The sequence below is a fragment of the Danio aesculapii genome, chromosome 8 (genome assembly GCF_903798145.1).
Source record: "Danio aesculapii chromosome 8, fDanAes4.1, whole genome shotgun sequence".
In the NCBI taxonomy this organism is placed as follows: domain Eukaryota; kingdom Metazoa; phylum Chordata; class Actinopteri; order Cypriniformes; family Danionidae; genus Danio; species Danio aesculapii.
Genome location: NC_079442.1, coordinates 31631526 through 31650257, shown reverse-complemented (window position 1 = coordinate 31650257; position 18732 = coordinate 31631526). Strand labels below are relative to the sequence as shown.

Sequence of the window (18732 nt, the reverse complement as noted above, 5' to 3'; positions counted from 1 at the left end):
ATTTGTAACATTTAATGTCTTTGACACTTCTATAGACCAGTTTAGCTGCATGTTAGCAGCTGTCTTTTCAAAACAAGTAAAAGCTTATAAAACTGTTTTACTGATATTTTGTCATAGAATAAAATGTAAAAACAATCTTTCATTTGTTTTAAACACAGACATTATTTCAGACATGTAACCAAAACCCCATTGCCCCCTGGCTGATGAACCCAGGAGTGGTTATTTTGCTATTCCTGCAACAGTCTAGCAAAACAGTAGTTTTAAATAATGTAGTTTAAAACTATCACGTTTGACAGCAAGTCGCTGAGTTCAATGCACAGCAAGCATGAATTAAAGGTGAGTACAATAATTCTGGCTAAAATGCATGGTCAGAAACGGGCCTGTAAGCTGAAATTAAAAGCTAAGTACATTGTAAATATGCTGTTCAAATATTTGGCAGAATTTAAAAGGCATTTAATTTGTTTTATTAGTTTAGCACAAACATAATTGAAACACCTTGACTGTCAGTCTAAATTTGTTTTGTCGCATTACAGTCTACTTTCCAAGACATAAATATTTATTCTGCTCAATTATAAAGATTGCTGAATCCAGACTAGTTAATAAAATCAGTTTACTGGGAATGAATACTCGTACATGTAGCATTAGAAGCACAGCTCAGCCTGAGCCCTCTGAGTTAATGAAATCTGTCAGCACTTGCCCAGAAGTGTAACGTCACATTCACACATACTATATATACACATGTACAGGTTTGTAAACATGCACACATGTGCACAAATGTAAGGCATTTAACACACTCTCTCTCTCTCTCTCTCCCTCTGTTTAAATGCCTGTCTTCTTTTTCTCACACACTCTTCCAGTATTGATTATTCAGCTAGAACTTGAAGGACTCAGCACCTCACAGGTCGGTAGGGTTAAGTAAACCAATCCAGTGTTTTTTGTACAGCAACACAGTATAGCACAGCTTGGCTCGTCCTGCCAGCGCTGAGACGTTTCTGTAATTGACTCTAAAATGAGTCACATCTAATATAAAGGCACTACAAAGAGAAACGATGTGCAAACTGACAGACACGCTCAGCTCAGTGAGCCCTTATATTTGCTGTCCTGTAAGTTAAATCAAAGAAGTGCATTAGGAATATGCTAATGTGAGCTATTTGTGAGGTATGATATTGCTTTCATTACTATATGCTGAATAATGCAAACAGTCCAATGGTGTGGTGGCTGCGTACTGGAGACTGTGGTGGAACTGATTATTATGTTTATCTCTGAAAGGGGAGAAGAAGGACTGTATATTTTCACTTCTTTCTCTCCCTGGTACAATATCAAATCAAGAACAGCTTTTTGTTCAGAGCCTGGATATGATACAGGCAAAATGAAAGCAAGTTTCAGTGTATGATAGGGGTGTGCAGTATTGACAAAAACATCTTGATGTTTTTGAGGATTATGTTTCAGTAATGATCATAGGATTATGGGATGCTTTTCTGATTATGTTTTTGTACTCGCATCTTGGCTGGTTTAGACATTTCATGGACAAATAAGTAATAAACTAAGTCTATTGCGTAATATCAGCAGACTATATGAGCAGTAGGGCTTTGCCAAAACTAGTGAGTTTTTTCATGGCCAAAATTTAAAACACAGGTCTTTGTGTACCTTTTTATTATTTATCTTAAATATCAGCATCAGCGTCCCAAAAGCAAATTCAACTCATATACACTCACTGGATTGTATTAATTAGGTAAACCTGTCCAACTGCTTGTTAACACAAATTTCTAATCAGCAAATCACATGGCAGCAACTCAATGCATTGAGGCATGAAGACATGGTCAAGACGATCTGCTGCAGTTTAAACCGAGCATCAGAATGGGGAAGAAAGGTGATTTAAGTGACTTTGAACATGGCATGGTTGTTGGTGCCAGAAGGACTGGTCTGAGTATTTCCGAAACTGCTGATCTACTGGGATTTTCACGTATAATCATCTCTAGGGTTTACATAGAATAGTCCAAAAAAGAGAAAATATCCAGTGAGCAGCAGTTCTGTGGACGCAAATGCCTTGTTAATGCGAGAGGTCAGAGGAGAATGGCCAGACTGGTTGGAGCTAATAGAAAGGAAACAGTAACTCAAATAACCACTTGTTACAATCAATGATCAACAAGAGCATCTCTGAACAACATGTTGAACTTTGAGATGGATGTGCTACAGCAGTCAACTAAGAACAGGAAACTGAGGCTACAATTCGCACAGGCTCACCAAAATTGGAAGATATTCGGAATAGAAGATTAAAAAATTTTTGCCTGGTCTGATGAGTCTCGATTTTTGCTGCAACATTCAGATAGTGGGGTCAGAATTTAGAATCAACAACATGAAAACATGGATCCATCATGCCTTGTATCAACGGTTCAGGCTGGTGGTGGTGGTGTGATGATGTGGGGGATACTTTTTGGCACACTTTGGGCCCATTAGTACCAATTGAGCATCGTATCAACGCCACAGCCTACCTGAGTATTGTTGCTGACCATGTCCAACCCTTTATGACCACAGTGTACCCATCTACTGATGGCAACTTCCAGATGGATAACATGCCATGTCATAAAGCCTGAATCATCTCAGACTGGTTTCTTGAACATGATAATGAGTTCACTCCACTTAAATGGCCTCCACAGTCACCAGACCTCAATCCAATACAGCACCTTTGGGATGTGGTGAATCGGGAGATTCGCATCATGGATGTGCAGCCGACAAATCTGCAGCAACTGCGTGATGCTATCATGTTAATATGAACCAAAATCTCTGAGCAATATTTCCAGTACCTTATTGAATCTTTGCCACGAAGGATAAAGGCAGTTCTGAATGCAAAAGGGGGTCCAACTCTGTATTAGTAAGGTGTACCTAATAAAGTGGCCGGTGAATGTATGTGACCTTATAAAAAATACAAAAATACATTACATAGATAAAAATTAAGAATTTTTGAACATTTGAATATTAAGTAAAGATCATTCAAAAAATACATTTGGTAATTGCCCTACTGTAATTATATCAAAACTCAACTTTAGATTAGTTGTGTGCATTGCTAAAGACTTTTTTTGGACAACTTTACATATTTTCAAATAGTAGAATCTCTGCTAATATTGTCCTACGGTATAATAACAAAATAACCATCAACAGAAAGCTTACTTATTCTGCCTTTACTGTATGTATAAAACTCAATTTCAAAAAAATCTATATTTATGACTGGTTTGGCATTTACATGTTCATGCACTTGTAGTTGACAGTGGTAGCATAAATGCCTTTACAAATGAAACAATAGTTAAAATATAAAACAAAAACCTCAAAGCGAGTAGACAGATAACAATACAATAGAACTGCCATAGCACATAATCTCTGCCCCATATTGAAGATGACCCTTATCCCCATGTGAAACCACTGCGCCAGGTGAACCGGGTGTTATAACACTGTGAATAAATTAATGCTGGAAATGCGCTGCAAACGAACCACTCACTCAAATGTGCCAAGCCACATGCTTTAATAAGGAAGCTGCAGTTCCTCGCAGAGCCGCGCACAAACACTTTAATATTGATGGGCAAATCCATAAAATTGCTTCCTTCACTCTTATCAGCTCCAGCAAGAAATGGAAGTCGTGGCACTCTTTATATCTAAAAGTCTGTAACTGTGGCTCCCCGCGGGGCTTCATTTCTATCCATTCGGGAGTGACGGACTGAGAAAGACTGCGCAGCTCATAGTTCTTTATTCAGGAACAGAGAGTTCTTGTTCTGCATTAATTGTTGTTTGCTGACCTTTAGCCAGCTGGTGTGCTCACCATCTTCTCCCTGTTGCTTTCCGTCAAGCTGTTTCATGGTCCAGACTTTGAGAAATGGTCAAATGGAGCGATTGATGCGCTGTAACGATGGCAGACAGGCTTTTGAAAAAAACACGGTTGCTTAGATAGAGCAGTACATGTTAAAGTCTCCTAAAGTGCCATGAAATGCTTTGTTTGATGTGCGATGGAAACTCAGCTGAAACATAATGGCAGGTGTTACAGAGTAGACCCCTGGTGCAGAGCGTGTTTTTCCATCCTTAAAATAGCAAAAGTAGATTCGGACACATCCTTAATGCTTTTGCGCCATGCGCTTTAGACTTTGAGCCTAGATCATTAAAATAGAGCCTTTAGTTTGTTCAAGAATGATCTTCGCTGCCTGATTGAGATACAATATAAAGTGGGTCTCAGACTGGATAAGAAGCACTGCATATTTATTCCATATTGCTACGCCAAGTCTTTGGAATATATAGAACTATGGAAAATAATTTTACAGCAGTATTTTCAATGTTTTTTCTGCACTCCCCTACTCCTGATGGCACTTGCATTTAAACAGCGTTTTATCTCAACTGAATTAATGATTAGGTCTAAATAACAGACTATATTTTCATTCAATTATATTTTCAATGCTGCAAAAGGAAAAAGGAAAGAAAAATAGTCAATCTTCCCCTGGATGTTTATCGGTGGCTGAAAAACACTTACTGTGCATATAGCCCATTAGCTAAAGCACATCTTGCTTATGCACTTTATAATAGCAATGCTAAGTCTGTTTATCCTCTTTAAAATACAATAATCAGTGGAATTCAAATGGGTCAGGTACATTTTTACGTTTGTGGCAACTAGTAAATAATGCATAATATTGTTTCTGTTTTACATAAAGTAATTGTGTACTGTAGTCTGTCCTAGGTTATGTGTATGGTTAGGTGTTTTTAAATTATTTTTGTGTTGATGAAAAGAACTTTTGTTGGTTGACCGCTTTGTTGTTTGTTTCAAATTGATCCCTACTTGAAAAGTTATACAAGTGTGTATTTGTTTGATGTTTGCAATAGTGTTTTCTTTGTCATTTGATTCCTGGTTTCAATTTTAAACATGACTGATGGTGGGAAAAGATGGTATTTTGGCGTGTTATTTCTCAATGATCAGTCTTTGTATGAACAGTGGTTTAATAGGCCATTGTAAGGTTTCATGCTTATCATTTTGTTATTTTTATGTTTGTTTGACTTAGTTGACAGTGAGATGCTGTCTGGCAACCCAGTATTTATAACTTTACAAACTATATGTTTAGTTAGTAGTACAAATAGATTACTTCTCTAGTTTGTTAGTTACAGTATGTATAGGTTTAAAAAATTGCTCTTATGTCTTGTGGTTGCAATTTATGTTTGTTTATGCTGCACTGAGGTCCTGTGAGACACTCCCTTTCATTTCACTTTATGTCCACACATGTAGGAGAATGATAATAAAGCTCAACCTGACCTGACTTGACCAGTACATATGGTTCACTCTCTACTGTTATGCCACTAGACATTTAGGCTATGTTCACATTAACGGCAAATGTAGCTCAAATCTGATCAAGATCTACTTTTGTCATGACAGTGTGAACAGCACAAACTGCATTTATTCTGATCTTTTCGGTTTCAATTTGCATTGTGAATGGTAATTCATGCAACATTGACATCATTTTCAATCATCATTCTGCACTGGCACACGCTGTACTACAAACATCCTCTTGCAGTTGTTTTCAATAATAGTTCTTTTAGGTTTCAGAAATTGAAATACACAATTGTAATAGAAAAACAACTATTTATAATTCATGAAATATACTGTTGTTGTCTGTGAAAATGGCAATAACAATAATAATATTAAACAAAACATGACAACGTGCATACTGTACATACTGTAATCAGAAAGGTTATGCTGTGAAGAGTTGTTCTTTTGTGCATGTGGGTCAATATCAAACCATAATCAGATCACAGGTGTGTGTGTGTGTGTGCGCACACAATGCATTTTCCCTTTGATCTTGCTATATGGAGGTGAATATATAAAACATACGCATATGCCCTTCAGCAACCCAACATTTTTTGCATTCCTCACATCAATTTTTTTTCATATTTGCAAATGTTTAGGTGAACCGTTGGTAAGAATGCTCTGTTACAGTAGACCCACATGTGAATTACTGGTTTCAGTCGCAATTTTAGTGTCTTGTAAGGAAGGAGATGCTTCAGTCGATGAGATGAGAAGCTGAAATATAATGTGATGTCATAAAACACTGGCAGAAAGAATAAACTTAAAGGTTTCAGATATTTAGATATTCTAGATACGAATTTTATAATTGTTTGGAGCACACTAGCTAACAGATGACCTCATAAGTATTGAAAGTAACACCCCCAAAAAACTTGATCATTTCAGGAGGACTTTAAGATGCAGCTCCAGTGTTATTGCAATCAAATGCACAGTGTAATGAAATCAAAAGGCTGTAACTGATAACGGTTTTATTTTTTTCTCTTTTAGGTCTGGCTGTTCACCAGATCATCACCATCACTGTGTCCCTCATCATGATCGTCGCAGCCTTGATCACTACTCTAGTCCTTAAAAACTGGTAGGATACATTCTTTTCTTTCAGCAGAGACTTTCCTGTCTGTCTGTCTCTCCCTATTCCTGTCCTTCTGTCTGTTTATCTTGTTTTCAATCTGTCCTTCTCTTGCAGTTTGTTTGTGAGAGAGCTCATATTGCACAAATCGAACACTCGTACACACAAGCATGTTCCCAAACCTAGTGAGCCTAAGATATCTTCTACTTGTCACATTTTAAGATCTGCAGAGTGAGAGAGAGAGCAATCGCAGAATGCACTGAAACATGGGTGGTGAAAATAAAAACAGTTAAAATAGCTCCTGAAAAAGATAGTAAATAAATGAATAAATAAAAATAATAATATATTTTTTAATAATTGACTAATAAAAATTGTTGAAGAATTACTTGAAATTGAAATGTTCATTAATGAATCTTAAAATTTGGGTGGAAAAAGTAGCTATGATAATAATAAAAACGTTTTTATTAAATCTTTATTGCTGATTAAAAATAAAATGCTGAAAAGTTTATCACCTCTCAATCTCACTTATTGGAAAATAAAATAAAAAATAATAATGTGTCATGGTGGCACAGTGGGTAGCACGATCGCCTCACAGCAAGGTCACTGGTTCGAGCCTTAGCTGGGTCAGTTGGCATTTCTGTGTGGAGTTTGCATGTTCTCACTGTGTTCACGTGGGTTTCCTCCAGGTGTTCCAGTTTCCCCCACAGTCCAAAGACATGTGGTATGAATGAATTAATAATAATAATAATAATAACATAATTATTATTAGCTTCTAAAATGTGACTTAATCCCAGTTTATTAAATGCTGAAACATATTAATGTCACAAATGATAAAGTGGTACACATTTTTTATTGAAAATAATTTAAATATATGTGATGTTGTAATTATTATTGATATTATTTTTGTTGTTATTATTTTTTTTATTATTATTATTATTACATAAAAACAATTAGAAACCACACTGTAAAACGTAACACCCTATATCTACTTAATAAAAATTGAGGTAACAGATTACAAGAAATATTATTAATAAAATTCAACAAATATGGATTGAGTAACAGTTAATTAAATTGGCTTATATAAAAGTAGCCATTTAAAATGAGTAACTGCAAACAGTGCTTAAAAAAATGTGCACATTTTAATCAAAATGATTGATTTAATTATTGATCGTTGTAACAGAAAATGATTGTGAATTTGAAAATGCTCATTTTAATCACGTTGGATTTAATTAATATTTTCTCTTTTTGAAATTATTCAAAAATATTAGCTGAATTCTTATGATAAAATTGATTAGATTTTATTACAGACATTTTTAAGTAATTTCAAAGCAAAAAATGTCCTAAAAACAGGAAATTCATTTTATTAAACAAAGTGTGCATATTAACAGGGCCACAGAATGACTGTTTACAGTGCAATTGTTTTATAGTTATTTGTTAGTTAATTGATTTACAGCTTTATAGTTATAGTTCATTTAACGAAATTTTCATACAAAAAAGAATCAATTAAACTCATCTTTGGTTTATATATTATAAAGCATTACATTAGAACCTATGTTAACAGATGAAGAACTACATATTCGCCCCTTCTCATCAAATTGCTCCACTGAAATCAGTAGAACAGAGATGCTGTCTATGTAGAGCCCTCCAATCAGTCAATTCTGAAGCTCCGTTTCAGTCAGGCTGCCTATGAAACCCGCAGTGAGACGGCTCACTAGGTTTTGGAACACAGCTTAAATATGTCTGTGTCTGTCTCCCCAGTCCATGTTCAATGTAGGACAGACACAGCGGTTCAAGGTATGATTTTATGTTGGCTTTGTGAATTTGGTGCGTGTTTTTGTAGTTGTGCACAGTCCGGGAATGGCCGACACAGCAGCCATCAGAGAAAGATCAACCAGCAGGAGGAAAGCTGTCAGAATCTGACCGACTTCACGCCGGCTCGTGTGTCCAGTAAAGTGGACATCTTCACCGCATACAACGACAGTTTACAGTGCTCGCACGAGTGTGTGCGGGCCGGCATACCCGTGTACACGGACGAGATGATCCAGCACACTCCCATCTACAAGACCTCCTACAACGGAAACAGGTAAGAGTCTAACATAGATTTATTTTCAGGAGGAACAACTGGGCTTGAGGTTGATGAGTAGTTTGGACACTGACAGTGCTGTCTATACTTTGACTGGGGGTTACTCACTTATAAAATAGAGTAAGTTTATTGTTGTCAGAAATAATGTTCATTCCAAAATCTTAAACACCGGACCATAGTGAAGCAGAGGACATTACACAATAATAAAACGCATCTTAGAATGTCTAGATATAAACTCAGAATTAGAAGAAATAAACTCAGAATTATGGGTACGCTAACTTGGAATTACAAGAAATAAATTTTTAACCTTCAAATTGGAGATGTAAATTTAGAATAAAGTGTGTTTCATAATAATGGCTTTACTCAGAATTATGACTTGCAATTGTTAGTTCCTAAGCTAACTTGCTGCTCTGACTTTATTTCTCACAATTCTCACTTTTTCCCTAAAATGACTGCTATATCCTCAGAATTGATTTGTCTTATAACCAGGCCAGACAGAATCTGTGGACAGTTTTTGCTATTTCTGTGCAGAATTTTGTAAATAATCTGTGGATTTATGCAGAATGATTTTAAGAGAACAGTAGCTAAAATCTCACAACATGAAATAAAAACTATAACTTTTTAACTTTTATTTAAGTTTTACAATGCAGATCCAATTAGATGTTTTGTAAACAAAGCAAGTTTCTCATACAGTATATCTACACTGTAAAACCCAACAGTCAACTTTATCAAATGAAATGAGTGTAGTCTCAAAATTGACTGAAAGGTAATTCTACTCATTTGAAAAGAGTTTTGAACTCAGTGTTGAAGGTGATGAGTTGATTTAATACCTCATCACTACAACTTAAATGGAGTAAGTTCACAGTACTCAAATGGTTTGTTGCAATCGGTTTCCTCAAACTGTTTGAGTTGCTTATTGGGTTGCAGTGTACTAAAATGCTAAATATTTCTTTGCAAGTTGTATTGTAAATAAATCATATAAACATTTGCATATTAGAAAATAATTTTATGATAATTAATTTAAAAATGAAACAAATATACAGTATATTTACACAAATTTACCTAAGTAAATAAATATACTCGATGGGCAGCTTGGGTCTGGTTATACCACGCAATTCTGAAAAAAAATTATCTTCTAAGTTCAATTGTTAACTTGTAATTGCAGAAACAAACCTGAAGTTCTAAAAAAGCAAATATTAAATTGTTAGAAAAAAACCTATGGCGACAAAGTGGCTCAGTGGTTAGCATTGTCGCCTCACAGCAAGAAGGTCTCTGGTTTGAGTCCGGGCTGGGTCAGTTGGTGTTTCTGTGTAGAGTTTGTATGATCTCCCCGTGTTGGCGTGGGTTTCCTCCGGGCGCTCTGGTTTCCCCTACAGTCCAATGACATACGCTATAGGTGAATTGAATAAACTAAATTGGCCTTAGTGTATGTGTGTGTGAATGAGTGTGTATGGGTGTTTCTCAGTACTGGGTTGCAGCTGGAAGGGCATCCGCTGTGTAAAACATATGCTGGATAAGTTGGCGGTTCATTCAGCTGTGGTGACCCCTTATGAATAAAGGTATTAAGCTGAAGGAAAATGAATTGATAAATGAAAAAAAAAAAAAAAAACATCTGCAAGAAAAAATTAAGACAAAAGGTCACATTACCTTTAATCCATGGCACTAACCGGCTTATAAACTTCTATGTTAACACTAGAACTACCAAGGCAGTCTTTGTTATGTTATTAAAATGACAGAGTTGAGTATTTCTCCCTTGAATGCTTGAAACGGTCAACGTGACCACATACATTTTGGCATCTGCTTCTTTTCCCTAGACCTTTAAATATGTGTGCTTCTGTTGCCTAGCAACTTTCTGCTAACAAAACATAACTTTCTGATAGCAAAAAATAAATTTGACTTCAGACATATCTTTCAAAGGTAACTGCTATGAAAATGTTAGCTTTTCTGTTTGCCTGACAAAGAGAGGTACACACTTTATGTAATAACATGTACAGAAATATAGGCTATATTATTGTATAATATATTATTTTCAGGGTAATTAAAATATTATATATTACTTAAAATAAATATGACAACAAACATTCAAAGCATGATTCCAAAATCTCAATAGGAGTTATGAATGTTAATATTCACTCATTTTCCTTCGGCTTAGTCCCTTTTTTTAACAGGGGTCGCCACAGCAGAATGAACCACCAACTATTCCGGCATATGTTTTACACAGCTGCAACCCAATACTGGGAAACACTCATACACTCTGCCAATCACACACACTCATACACTATGGCCAATTTTGCTTACCCAATTCACTTATACAGGGTTTCTGCAGGTTTCACTTAGAGTAAATTTAAGAATTTAAGACATTTTTAAGACCATTATGAATCAAATTTTAGACACATACAGGGCTAAACGCTATTTGGTGTTTTTCAAATGGCCCAGATGTAAAATAATTATATTTGTCTTATCAAATTTTTTTTTATAATTTAATAAATTGAATAATACAATAAAAATATTATAATAATAATAATAATAATAATAAATTGAAATTTTTAAGTATTACTTAGCAAAATATTTAAAATATTGTGTCAAAACAAGCAAGCTCAAGTTGTAAACATCCACTTTTTTTAAACATAAACATTATTAAAACCTTATTTTAATTTTCAAAATAAAATAAGGAATATTATTATAAGGTTCTGCTCATATAACCCCAATCTTATATGACCTCCATTGGCTCCCAGTTCCATACCGTATTAAATTAAAATCTCTCCACCTTGCATTTAGATCCTTAAATGACCTAGCTCCCTCTTATCTTTGCAGCATGCTTGTCCTCTACATCCCTACATCTCTCATTACGTTCCTCTGACTCTGGCCTTCTTGCTGTCCCTCGGTACCACCTCTCTTCAATGGGGGGCAGATCATTTAGTGTTATTGCACCCAAACTTTGGAACTCTCTACCACGCTCACTCTGTTCTGTTAATAATAGCTCAGGATTTTAATCTTTACTTAATCTTTACCTGATTTGATAAACAGACCACTTTGTTTGATCAACCTGTACTCTTGTCTTCTAGGTCTTGTTTTGTATTTTTAGTTTGTTATATTTGACTTCTCGTATGTTTGGGAACCTAATGTTTTCTCTACTTGATTACTGTTTCTTTCAATGTCTGTTTGTACTATCTATTTTGTTACATTCATTGTAAAGTGTTCTTGAGCTCTGGAACGGCGCTATAAAATAAAAATGTATTATTATTTTATTATTAAATCAATGAAACCATTATGTTACATTTTTAAAATGACATTTTAAATAAAAAGTTACGTTTTATTGAGATGGATTGTTGGCTATTGCAAGGGTGTTAATGGCCAGATCTATATCTTGGGTATCTATACATGAACAAAGGAAAATGAAGACCTGTTTAAAAAAGATTTAAGACCTACAACACAATATTTCAGCAAATTTAGGACTTTTTAAGGCCTAAACTTCTATCTTTGAGATTTAAGACATTTTAAGACTTTTTAAGACCCCGCAGACGCCCTGCTTATAGCGCATGTCTTTAGACCGTGGGGAAACCGGAGAACACAGAGGACACCCACGTGAACACGGGGAGAACATGCAAACTCCAGACAGAAATGTCATCTGGCCCTGCCAGGACTCAAACCAGCAACTTTCTTGCTGTGAGGTAACAGTGCTAACCACTGAGCCACTTGAATTTACGTGCCGCCCGAATGTGAATATAACAAACATCAGTTTGGTCTTATATGAACAGTCAGAATAACCACTATTCTAGTAGTTCTAGAATTCTGGTAGTTCCAGAATTAAAACCATTTCAAAAAAGTTGCATCTCTAAATGAATTCTCTTTAACACACTACTGTTGCTGCCATTCACATGCAGGCAGACTTTCTGGCAGTTTCATCATGTTTTTTATTAATGAGCTTTTTTTTTTTAGCTATTTATGACAGCTTGTCAAATTAATAATAGTCTGCCTTATAAAAAGCTGTTTTCTCAAACCTAATGCATTCTGTTCTATTCATAGCGTTTTAAATATGTCTTTGTTTGAAAACATACAATATCACCATTCTTAAAGTGCAGCATTTACCACATTTTTCTCTGCTCCAATCTCTAATAACAGAATAATTTAGCTTTTAATGGGCATTTTGGAAATAACCAGTTTAATCTGCCAGAAAGTCATTATTTTTCAGATAAGTATGTTGTGACAATTGTGTAGTCATGTTTTTTTTTTGTCCTTCCATTACCCTCGCCTATACAAAAGACTGAGCTTTAAACTGTATGAATAATTTCACTGCTGCTTCATTTAATACTGTATGCTTGAGAATACAAAGCCAAGATGAGAGGCTTTGAAGGAAATGTAACTGTGGGCACTTCTGTTTGTGGTATAAGACATAAAAAAAGGAGTGTTGAATGAGGGAGTGGGATAGAAGTGCTTATATCTGCAGGATTGAAGAGCTGATCTGTCTGTCTATTCCAGACCGTCGCCCACTGAAAGGCAGCTAATCCCTGTGGCCTTTGTGTCCGAGAAATGGTTCGAGATCTCCTGTTGAGGCCCTTTTACTACCTTTGGGTTGAGCCCACGTCTTCAATTTGTGCCCTGGTATGTATTATATTTCATACGGTTCTGAAGTCCGCATGGTGCATTTCTGGCATGTTTTCCCAGCGCTTGTGTACTTACTGGAAAATCACAGCTCTTCAGGGTTCAAAGGGGGTATTTCACTAGTCATAGAATGGAAATGAGTTGCAGACTATGTGCTCAAATTTGTGCAAAAATTCTGCTGAAACAGGAAACACGCCGACAGCTGAAGTAGAGTGTGATGTGAGAATGCTAATGGTACCACAATTGCATTAAAACTAAAGATAAATATTTTTTATTTTTACAAAATTGATTGGTAACATATAATTAACATTAGGTAATATAGTTAGTAACATTAATGTAGTTAGTAAAGTCTGCAAATGCAGATATAATTGATTAAGTTTTTTTCAATTATTAATCTAATTTATTTTAAAGGGAATCTACTGTATGATGAAAATCATCTTTTGTAAGCTGTTTGGACTGAACTGTGTGCAGGTATAGTGTGTCCACAGTCATATTGGGGTGATAGAAAGACAATAAGTCTCTTTTTTTTTTTTTTTTGACATTAAAATAGGATCCAAATACCTCCCATTTTGAGTCTGACAGCAACGTGACGTAGGAGTGCGGTTTTCCCACCCACCGAATTGATTAACAGCCACATATTTACATGTCTCAGAAGTAACGCGTATAATCATATCAACAAGACAGGAGGTGTGCAAAACAACTGGGGCTAAAATATCTGTTCAGCTCTCTGTGATCATCAGTTGTTATCAAATGTGATCAAGAATGAGTTTCACAAGTTTAAAACGGTTTTAAAACTGCATGTTTGTAATGAATTACAACGATTTTACTGTCCTTATTACCACAGCTGCATGTCAATACAATTATAAAAGAAGACACTTTAATCCCGGTTTGTGGACGTTAAATCGGGTTTATTTTGTACATTAACATAATAATCCATGTTCAAATTTATTACAGCATATCGTAAAACACGCAACAATCTATTTAGTTTCAATTTATATATATGTAAAACTGACAGAAGGACAGAAAAGAAGTAAATAACCTATATTCAAGTATACAGATTTCTGTTTTCCATGACTTTTCCAAAACTTTGTGGGTTTTTCTGTTTTTCCAAAACTTTTCCAGGCCTGGAAAACGCCATGTCAAAATTCCATGACTTTTCCGGGTTTTCCATGACCGTATGAACCCTAATTGATAAAAATATGTTCGATTAAATAGCAATGAAGATTATTTGCTACTGAAATGTATTAATATGCTTTTTAAAAACTTTCAACTATTTAACGTGCTATTTATGTATATGCTGTAATTTATATTTATAGGATGTAAAAAACCCAGTTATATATTTAAACCATCAGATGACTATCTGTGACATCAGTTTAATATTTCCCAACTAAAATGCAATTTTCTCTCCTTTCAGGATCTCATTGGAAAACCTGTGAATCAAACACAAAAGACTTAAAGAAAACACACACATACACGCACACACACACAATAAAGCAAAACAAAACCACAAGAACAACAACGACAAGCAATTACAGCGACGGGAAGCGAGACGAACAGGCAGTTTTGTACAAATGTGGGATCACACTAGAAGTGGACTGAAGATGTTTATTTTTCTAGACTGATGCAGTGCTATGGATACCACACCCAAATTATTTTCCATAGACATGTGCTCATTTTAGAGATGCTATACCTAGAGCTGATATATTCTATACGTGTATTACTGCACATGTGGGTGTGCTGGAGCGGAGACGATCTCTGACACGATACGTCTGCTTGTGTGGAGAAAAGACTCTCCTGAACTTTGTGCCAATAATGCCATTATGTGCCACTACATATATAGATGGGACGCGTTCAGTTTTGTGGAAAATTACAGACACAACATCGAGTAATTTCAGTGACTGTCTCCCAATATCAATCCGTCATCCGTTTTTGTACAAAAAGTATGAATATGTATTTGAAATATGTTTTGAAATAGCAGAGGAAATGTGTTACAAATGTCCAAAAATATTTATATGGAGCACTATTCATTTAGATGATGCAGAAAAACAGGAAAGAAAAAAAAAACAGAGAAGATCCCAGCGAGGAATAGTAAACCCAGGTTTTAATTTCGCTACATTGTTACTAGGCCCCGTTTTAAAGGAATAGTCTCTATTTTTATACAAACGAGGTTACTATGAGTCAGACAGACCCAATTCAACTGGACTCTTGGGACTGTTAATCTGCGAGCGGAGGTTCAATTATCATTAGTATTTAGCATTTTTTTTTTAAAGCTACCAAACCATGTGGAAGCCAGATTCTGTATTCAAAGCTTTGATTTGCCAAAGCCATGCTTCAGACGCTTGTCGAGTTTCCATTTTTTTATTATTATTATCACTGATGAGAAATACATGTACGGGTTAATCATGTTTACGGACTCACAGACCCCCAGAGAGGTTGTTTAATACCAGTATTACTGGGTTGATCTGAAATAACACACAATTATCTATAAAAGCATTATAAAATAGCTAATAAACCTCCTTAATTTGAATTAATCACTATGGTGGTCGAGAGAGCTTATTGTGCTGCAATTTAAGAAAACACATGCAATTACAAAAACACCAGCAAATTAAGAAACAATCTTCATCAGTTTGACAGCACATGTGTTGCAAATTCTCACAACACAAACAACTGAAGGAACACACTGCATTTTGTCACAACACAAACAACTGAAGACACGCACTGCATTTAACAAACGTGCTGCATACTATTAAAACAACGTTTCACAATAAAACATTAGTTTATTTAGGCAAATAATTTACAAAAGACAATGGAATCATGTAATCAGGATATTAAAATAAACAAATAAAACTCACCTTTAAAAGACCACCAACAACTTCATTGAGCAACAATAACACATCCATATCTCAGCAGGGTCGGTCATGTTTTTGGGTCTCCTTGAAACATTTCAGTTGTGTTACGTGGATATTTCTTCAGTTGTTTGTGTTGTGACAAAATGCAGCGTGTTTCTTCATTTGTTTGTGTTGTGACAAAATGCAGCGCGTTTTCTTCACTTGTTTGTGTTGTGACAAAATGCAGCGAGTTTCTTCACTTGTTTGCATTGTGACAAAATGTAGCGTGTTTCTTCAGTTGTTTGTGTTGTGAGAATTTGCAACACATGTGCTGTCAAACTGATGAAGATAGTTTTTTAATATGCTGGTGTTTTTGTAATTGTTTTCTTAAATTGCAGCGCGTTAAGCTCTCTTGGCCACCATAGATAGCAGTTATCAGCATTGCATATAGACTTTTAAAAGAACAAAATATTGTGTTCATTTGTGTGCCTAGTAGTTTATGTGAAGTTGATTTCATTGAAGTTTACATCTATATTTAAAGAGACAGTTCACCCAGAAATGAAAATTCATTGTTAATTTGCTTTAATTCCTCAGGTCATCCAAGATACAGTATGTCAATTATTCATTTACATATATATATATATATATATTTCTCATTTATATAATCCAAATCACTTTGAGAGTTAAAAAACAAACAAACAAACGGTCAAAATAAAATTAATCAGGATCAATTCCAGAGGTTGTGGTAAAAATGTTGTAAATAATATTCACATTCTTGCACAAACTAATAATTTTTCTTCACAAGAAGAAGCCACGGTTATTTATTTTGTTTTGTTTAATTTTAAACTCTCAAAGTGATGTTAGCTGTTGACTGTTCGCATTTTATGAATTGCCAAAAACCACAATTTCAGCGAAAATTAAATCACCTACATCTCAAATCTCAGTTAGAATCTGAATACCATTTTTTTCTTATTTAATTTTTTGGTGAACTATCCCTTTAAACCATGAATGTCCATTTCTTTGTGTGTTACTTGTTTCTTTTTTATTTAAGCTACAAGTTCATTATTTATATTTTTTCACCGTTTGATTTATTTGAACAGAACAGACTGAAAGGCGAAGGTTCCATCAGCACAATTCGAAACGTCTAGTGCCAATCATTTTAATAGCAATCAGAAATGCAGTAATATACATCAGCACGAAACTTGCCAATCGGTTTCAATTATTGATCAAGCCAGTGGGAATAAATGACACTTTGGATTAGTGTGTTTGCCGCATGCGTGTTTGAGAGAGAATGTGTGTGTGTCTGAGCATCACTACACCAAAGAGCTAAACAAAAAGAAAACAAAGGGGAGGACAGCTTTTATTTGATCCCCAAAATGATGTGTAATGGTTGCAGTTAGATGTTGTACAAAAGGCAAACACTGTGACTAAGGAAAAATAGTTGTTTGCAATAGTCTTAGAATAAATTAAATCATACGTTTTCAGGTGTTGCTCAAAACCAGACTTGTGGTTCCTGTTTTCATTTACAGAAGACAGCAATACATATGAAGTTATGTCAGTTTTTTTCCCCTGTAAAAGTGGTCTATCATTGACAGGTTTTCCTGATCATTTGTACCGCACTGGCCCTTCATGGAAGAAAGATTTAGAAGATTATATACCGGAAGACTAAAGCTCTGTATGTACATGTGTAAAAGTGTTTTCTATATATTGACCTCTACTCTATCGTCTGTGGTTTGAAGCTCTGTTTTTCAAAGGATCAGCAGTTAAGTTGGAACAATTTTTTTTTGTTGTTTTTGTCCTTACATTGCATAAACCTCTGCAGACATTACTAACAGACATTGTGCACAAGCCTCAAAAAACACTGTTGTTTCTGTTGTAGCTACAGTCAGGTCCATAAATATTTGGACATCGACACAATTATAACAATTTTGGCTCTATACACCAACAAAATGAATTTGAAATGAAGCGAACAAGATGTGCTTTAACTGCAGACTGTCAGCTTTAATTTGAGGGTATTTACATCCAAATCAGGTGAATGCTGTAGGAATTACAACAGTTTGCATATGTGCCTCCCACTTGTTAAGGGTCCAAAAATAATTGGACAATTGGCTTCTAAGCTGTTCCATGGCTAGGTGTGTTATTCCCTCATTATCCCAATTACAATGCACAGATAAAAGGTCCAGAGTTCATTTTCAAGTGTACTATTTGCATTTGGAATCTGAATCTGTCAGCTCTCAAGATGAGATCCAAGCAAGTCATCTTTAGGCTGAAAATACAAAACAAATGCACCAGAGAGATGGCAAAAACATTAGGTGTGGGCAAAACACATTTTGGAACATTCTTAAAAAGAAAGATACACTTGTACCAGAGTGATGGGAAAGGAAGAGTATGGAGAAGGGAAGGAACTGCTCATGATCCTAAGCAGTGGAGCAAGATGGTAGTAGTGACATTGCGTGGGCATGTATGGCTGTCAACGGAACTGGTTCTCTTGTATTTATTGATGATGTGACTGCTGACAAAAGCAGCAGGATGAATTTTTAAGTGTTTAGAGCAATATTATCTGCTCATATTCAGCCAAATGCTTCAGAACTCATTGGACAGCGCTTCACAGTGCAGATGGAGAATGACCCAAACCATACTGCAACCAAAGAGTCTTTGAAGGGAAAGAAGTGAAATGTTATGCAATGGTCAAGTCAATCACCTGACCTGAATCCGATTGAGGATGCATTTACACTTGCTGAAGACGAAATTAAAGGGAAAATGCTCCAAGAACAAGCAGGAACTGAAGACAGTGACAGTAAAGGCCTGGCAGAGCATCAACAGG

At 35.4% G+C, this 18732-nt stretch overlaps 1 protein-coding gene across 1 annotated transcript in view; it reads left to right on the top strand.

The window, feature by feature from the left end:
• ajap1 (adherens junctions associated protein 1) overlaps positions 1-16516 on the top strand; it is a 93750-nt gene extending 77234 nt beyond the window's left edge. Inside the window, exons 3-6 of the mRNA XM_056463721.1 lie at positions 6317-6404; positions 8236-8478; positions 12958-13080; positions 14495-16516. Of these exons, the coding sequence (XP_056319696.1) occupies positions 6317-6404; positions 8236-8478; positions 12958-13030 (404 nt within the window). The 3' untranslated portion in view covers positions 13031-13080; positions 14495-16516. The remainder of the gene's footprint in view (positions 1-6316; positions 6405-8235; positions 8479-12957; positions 13081-14494) is intronic.
• Positions 16517-18732: the final 2216 nt, after the last annotated feature.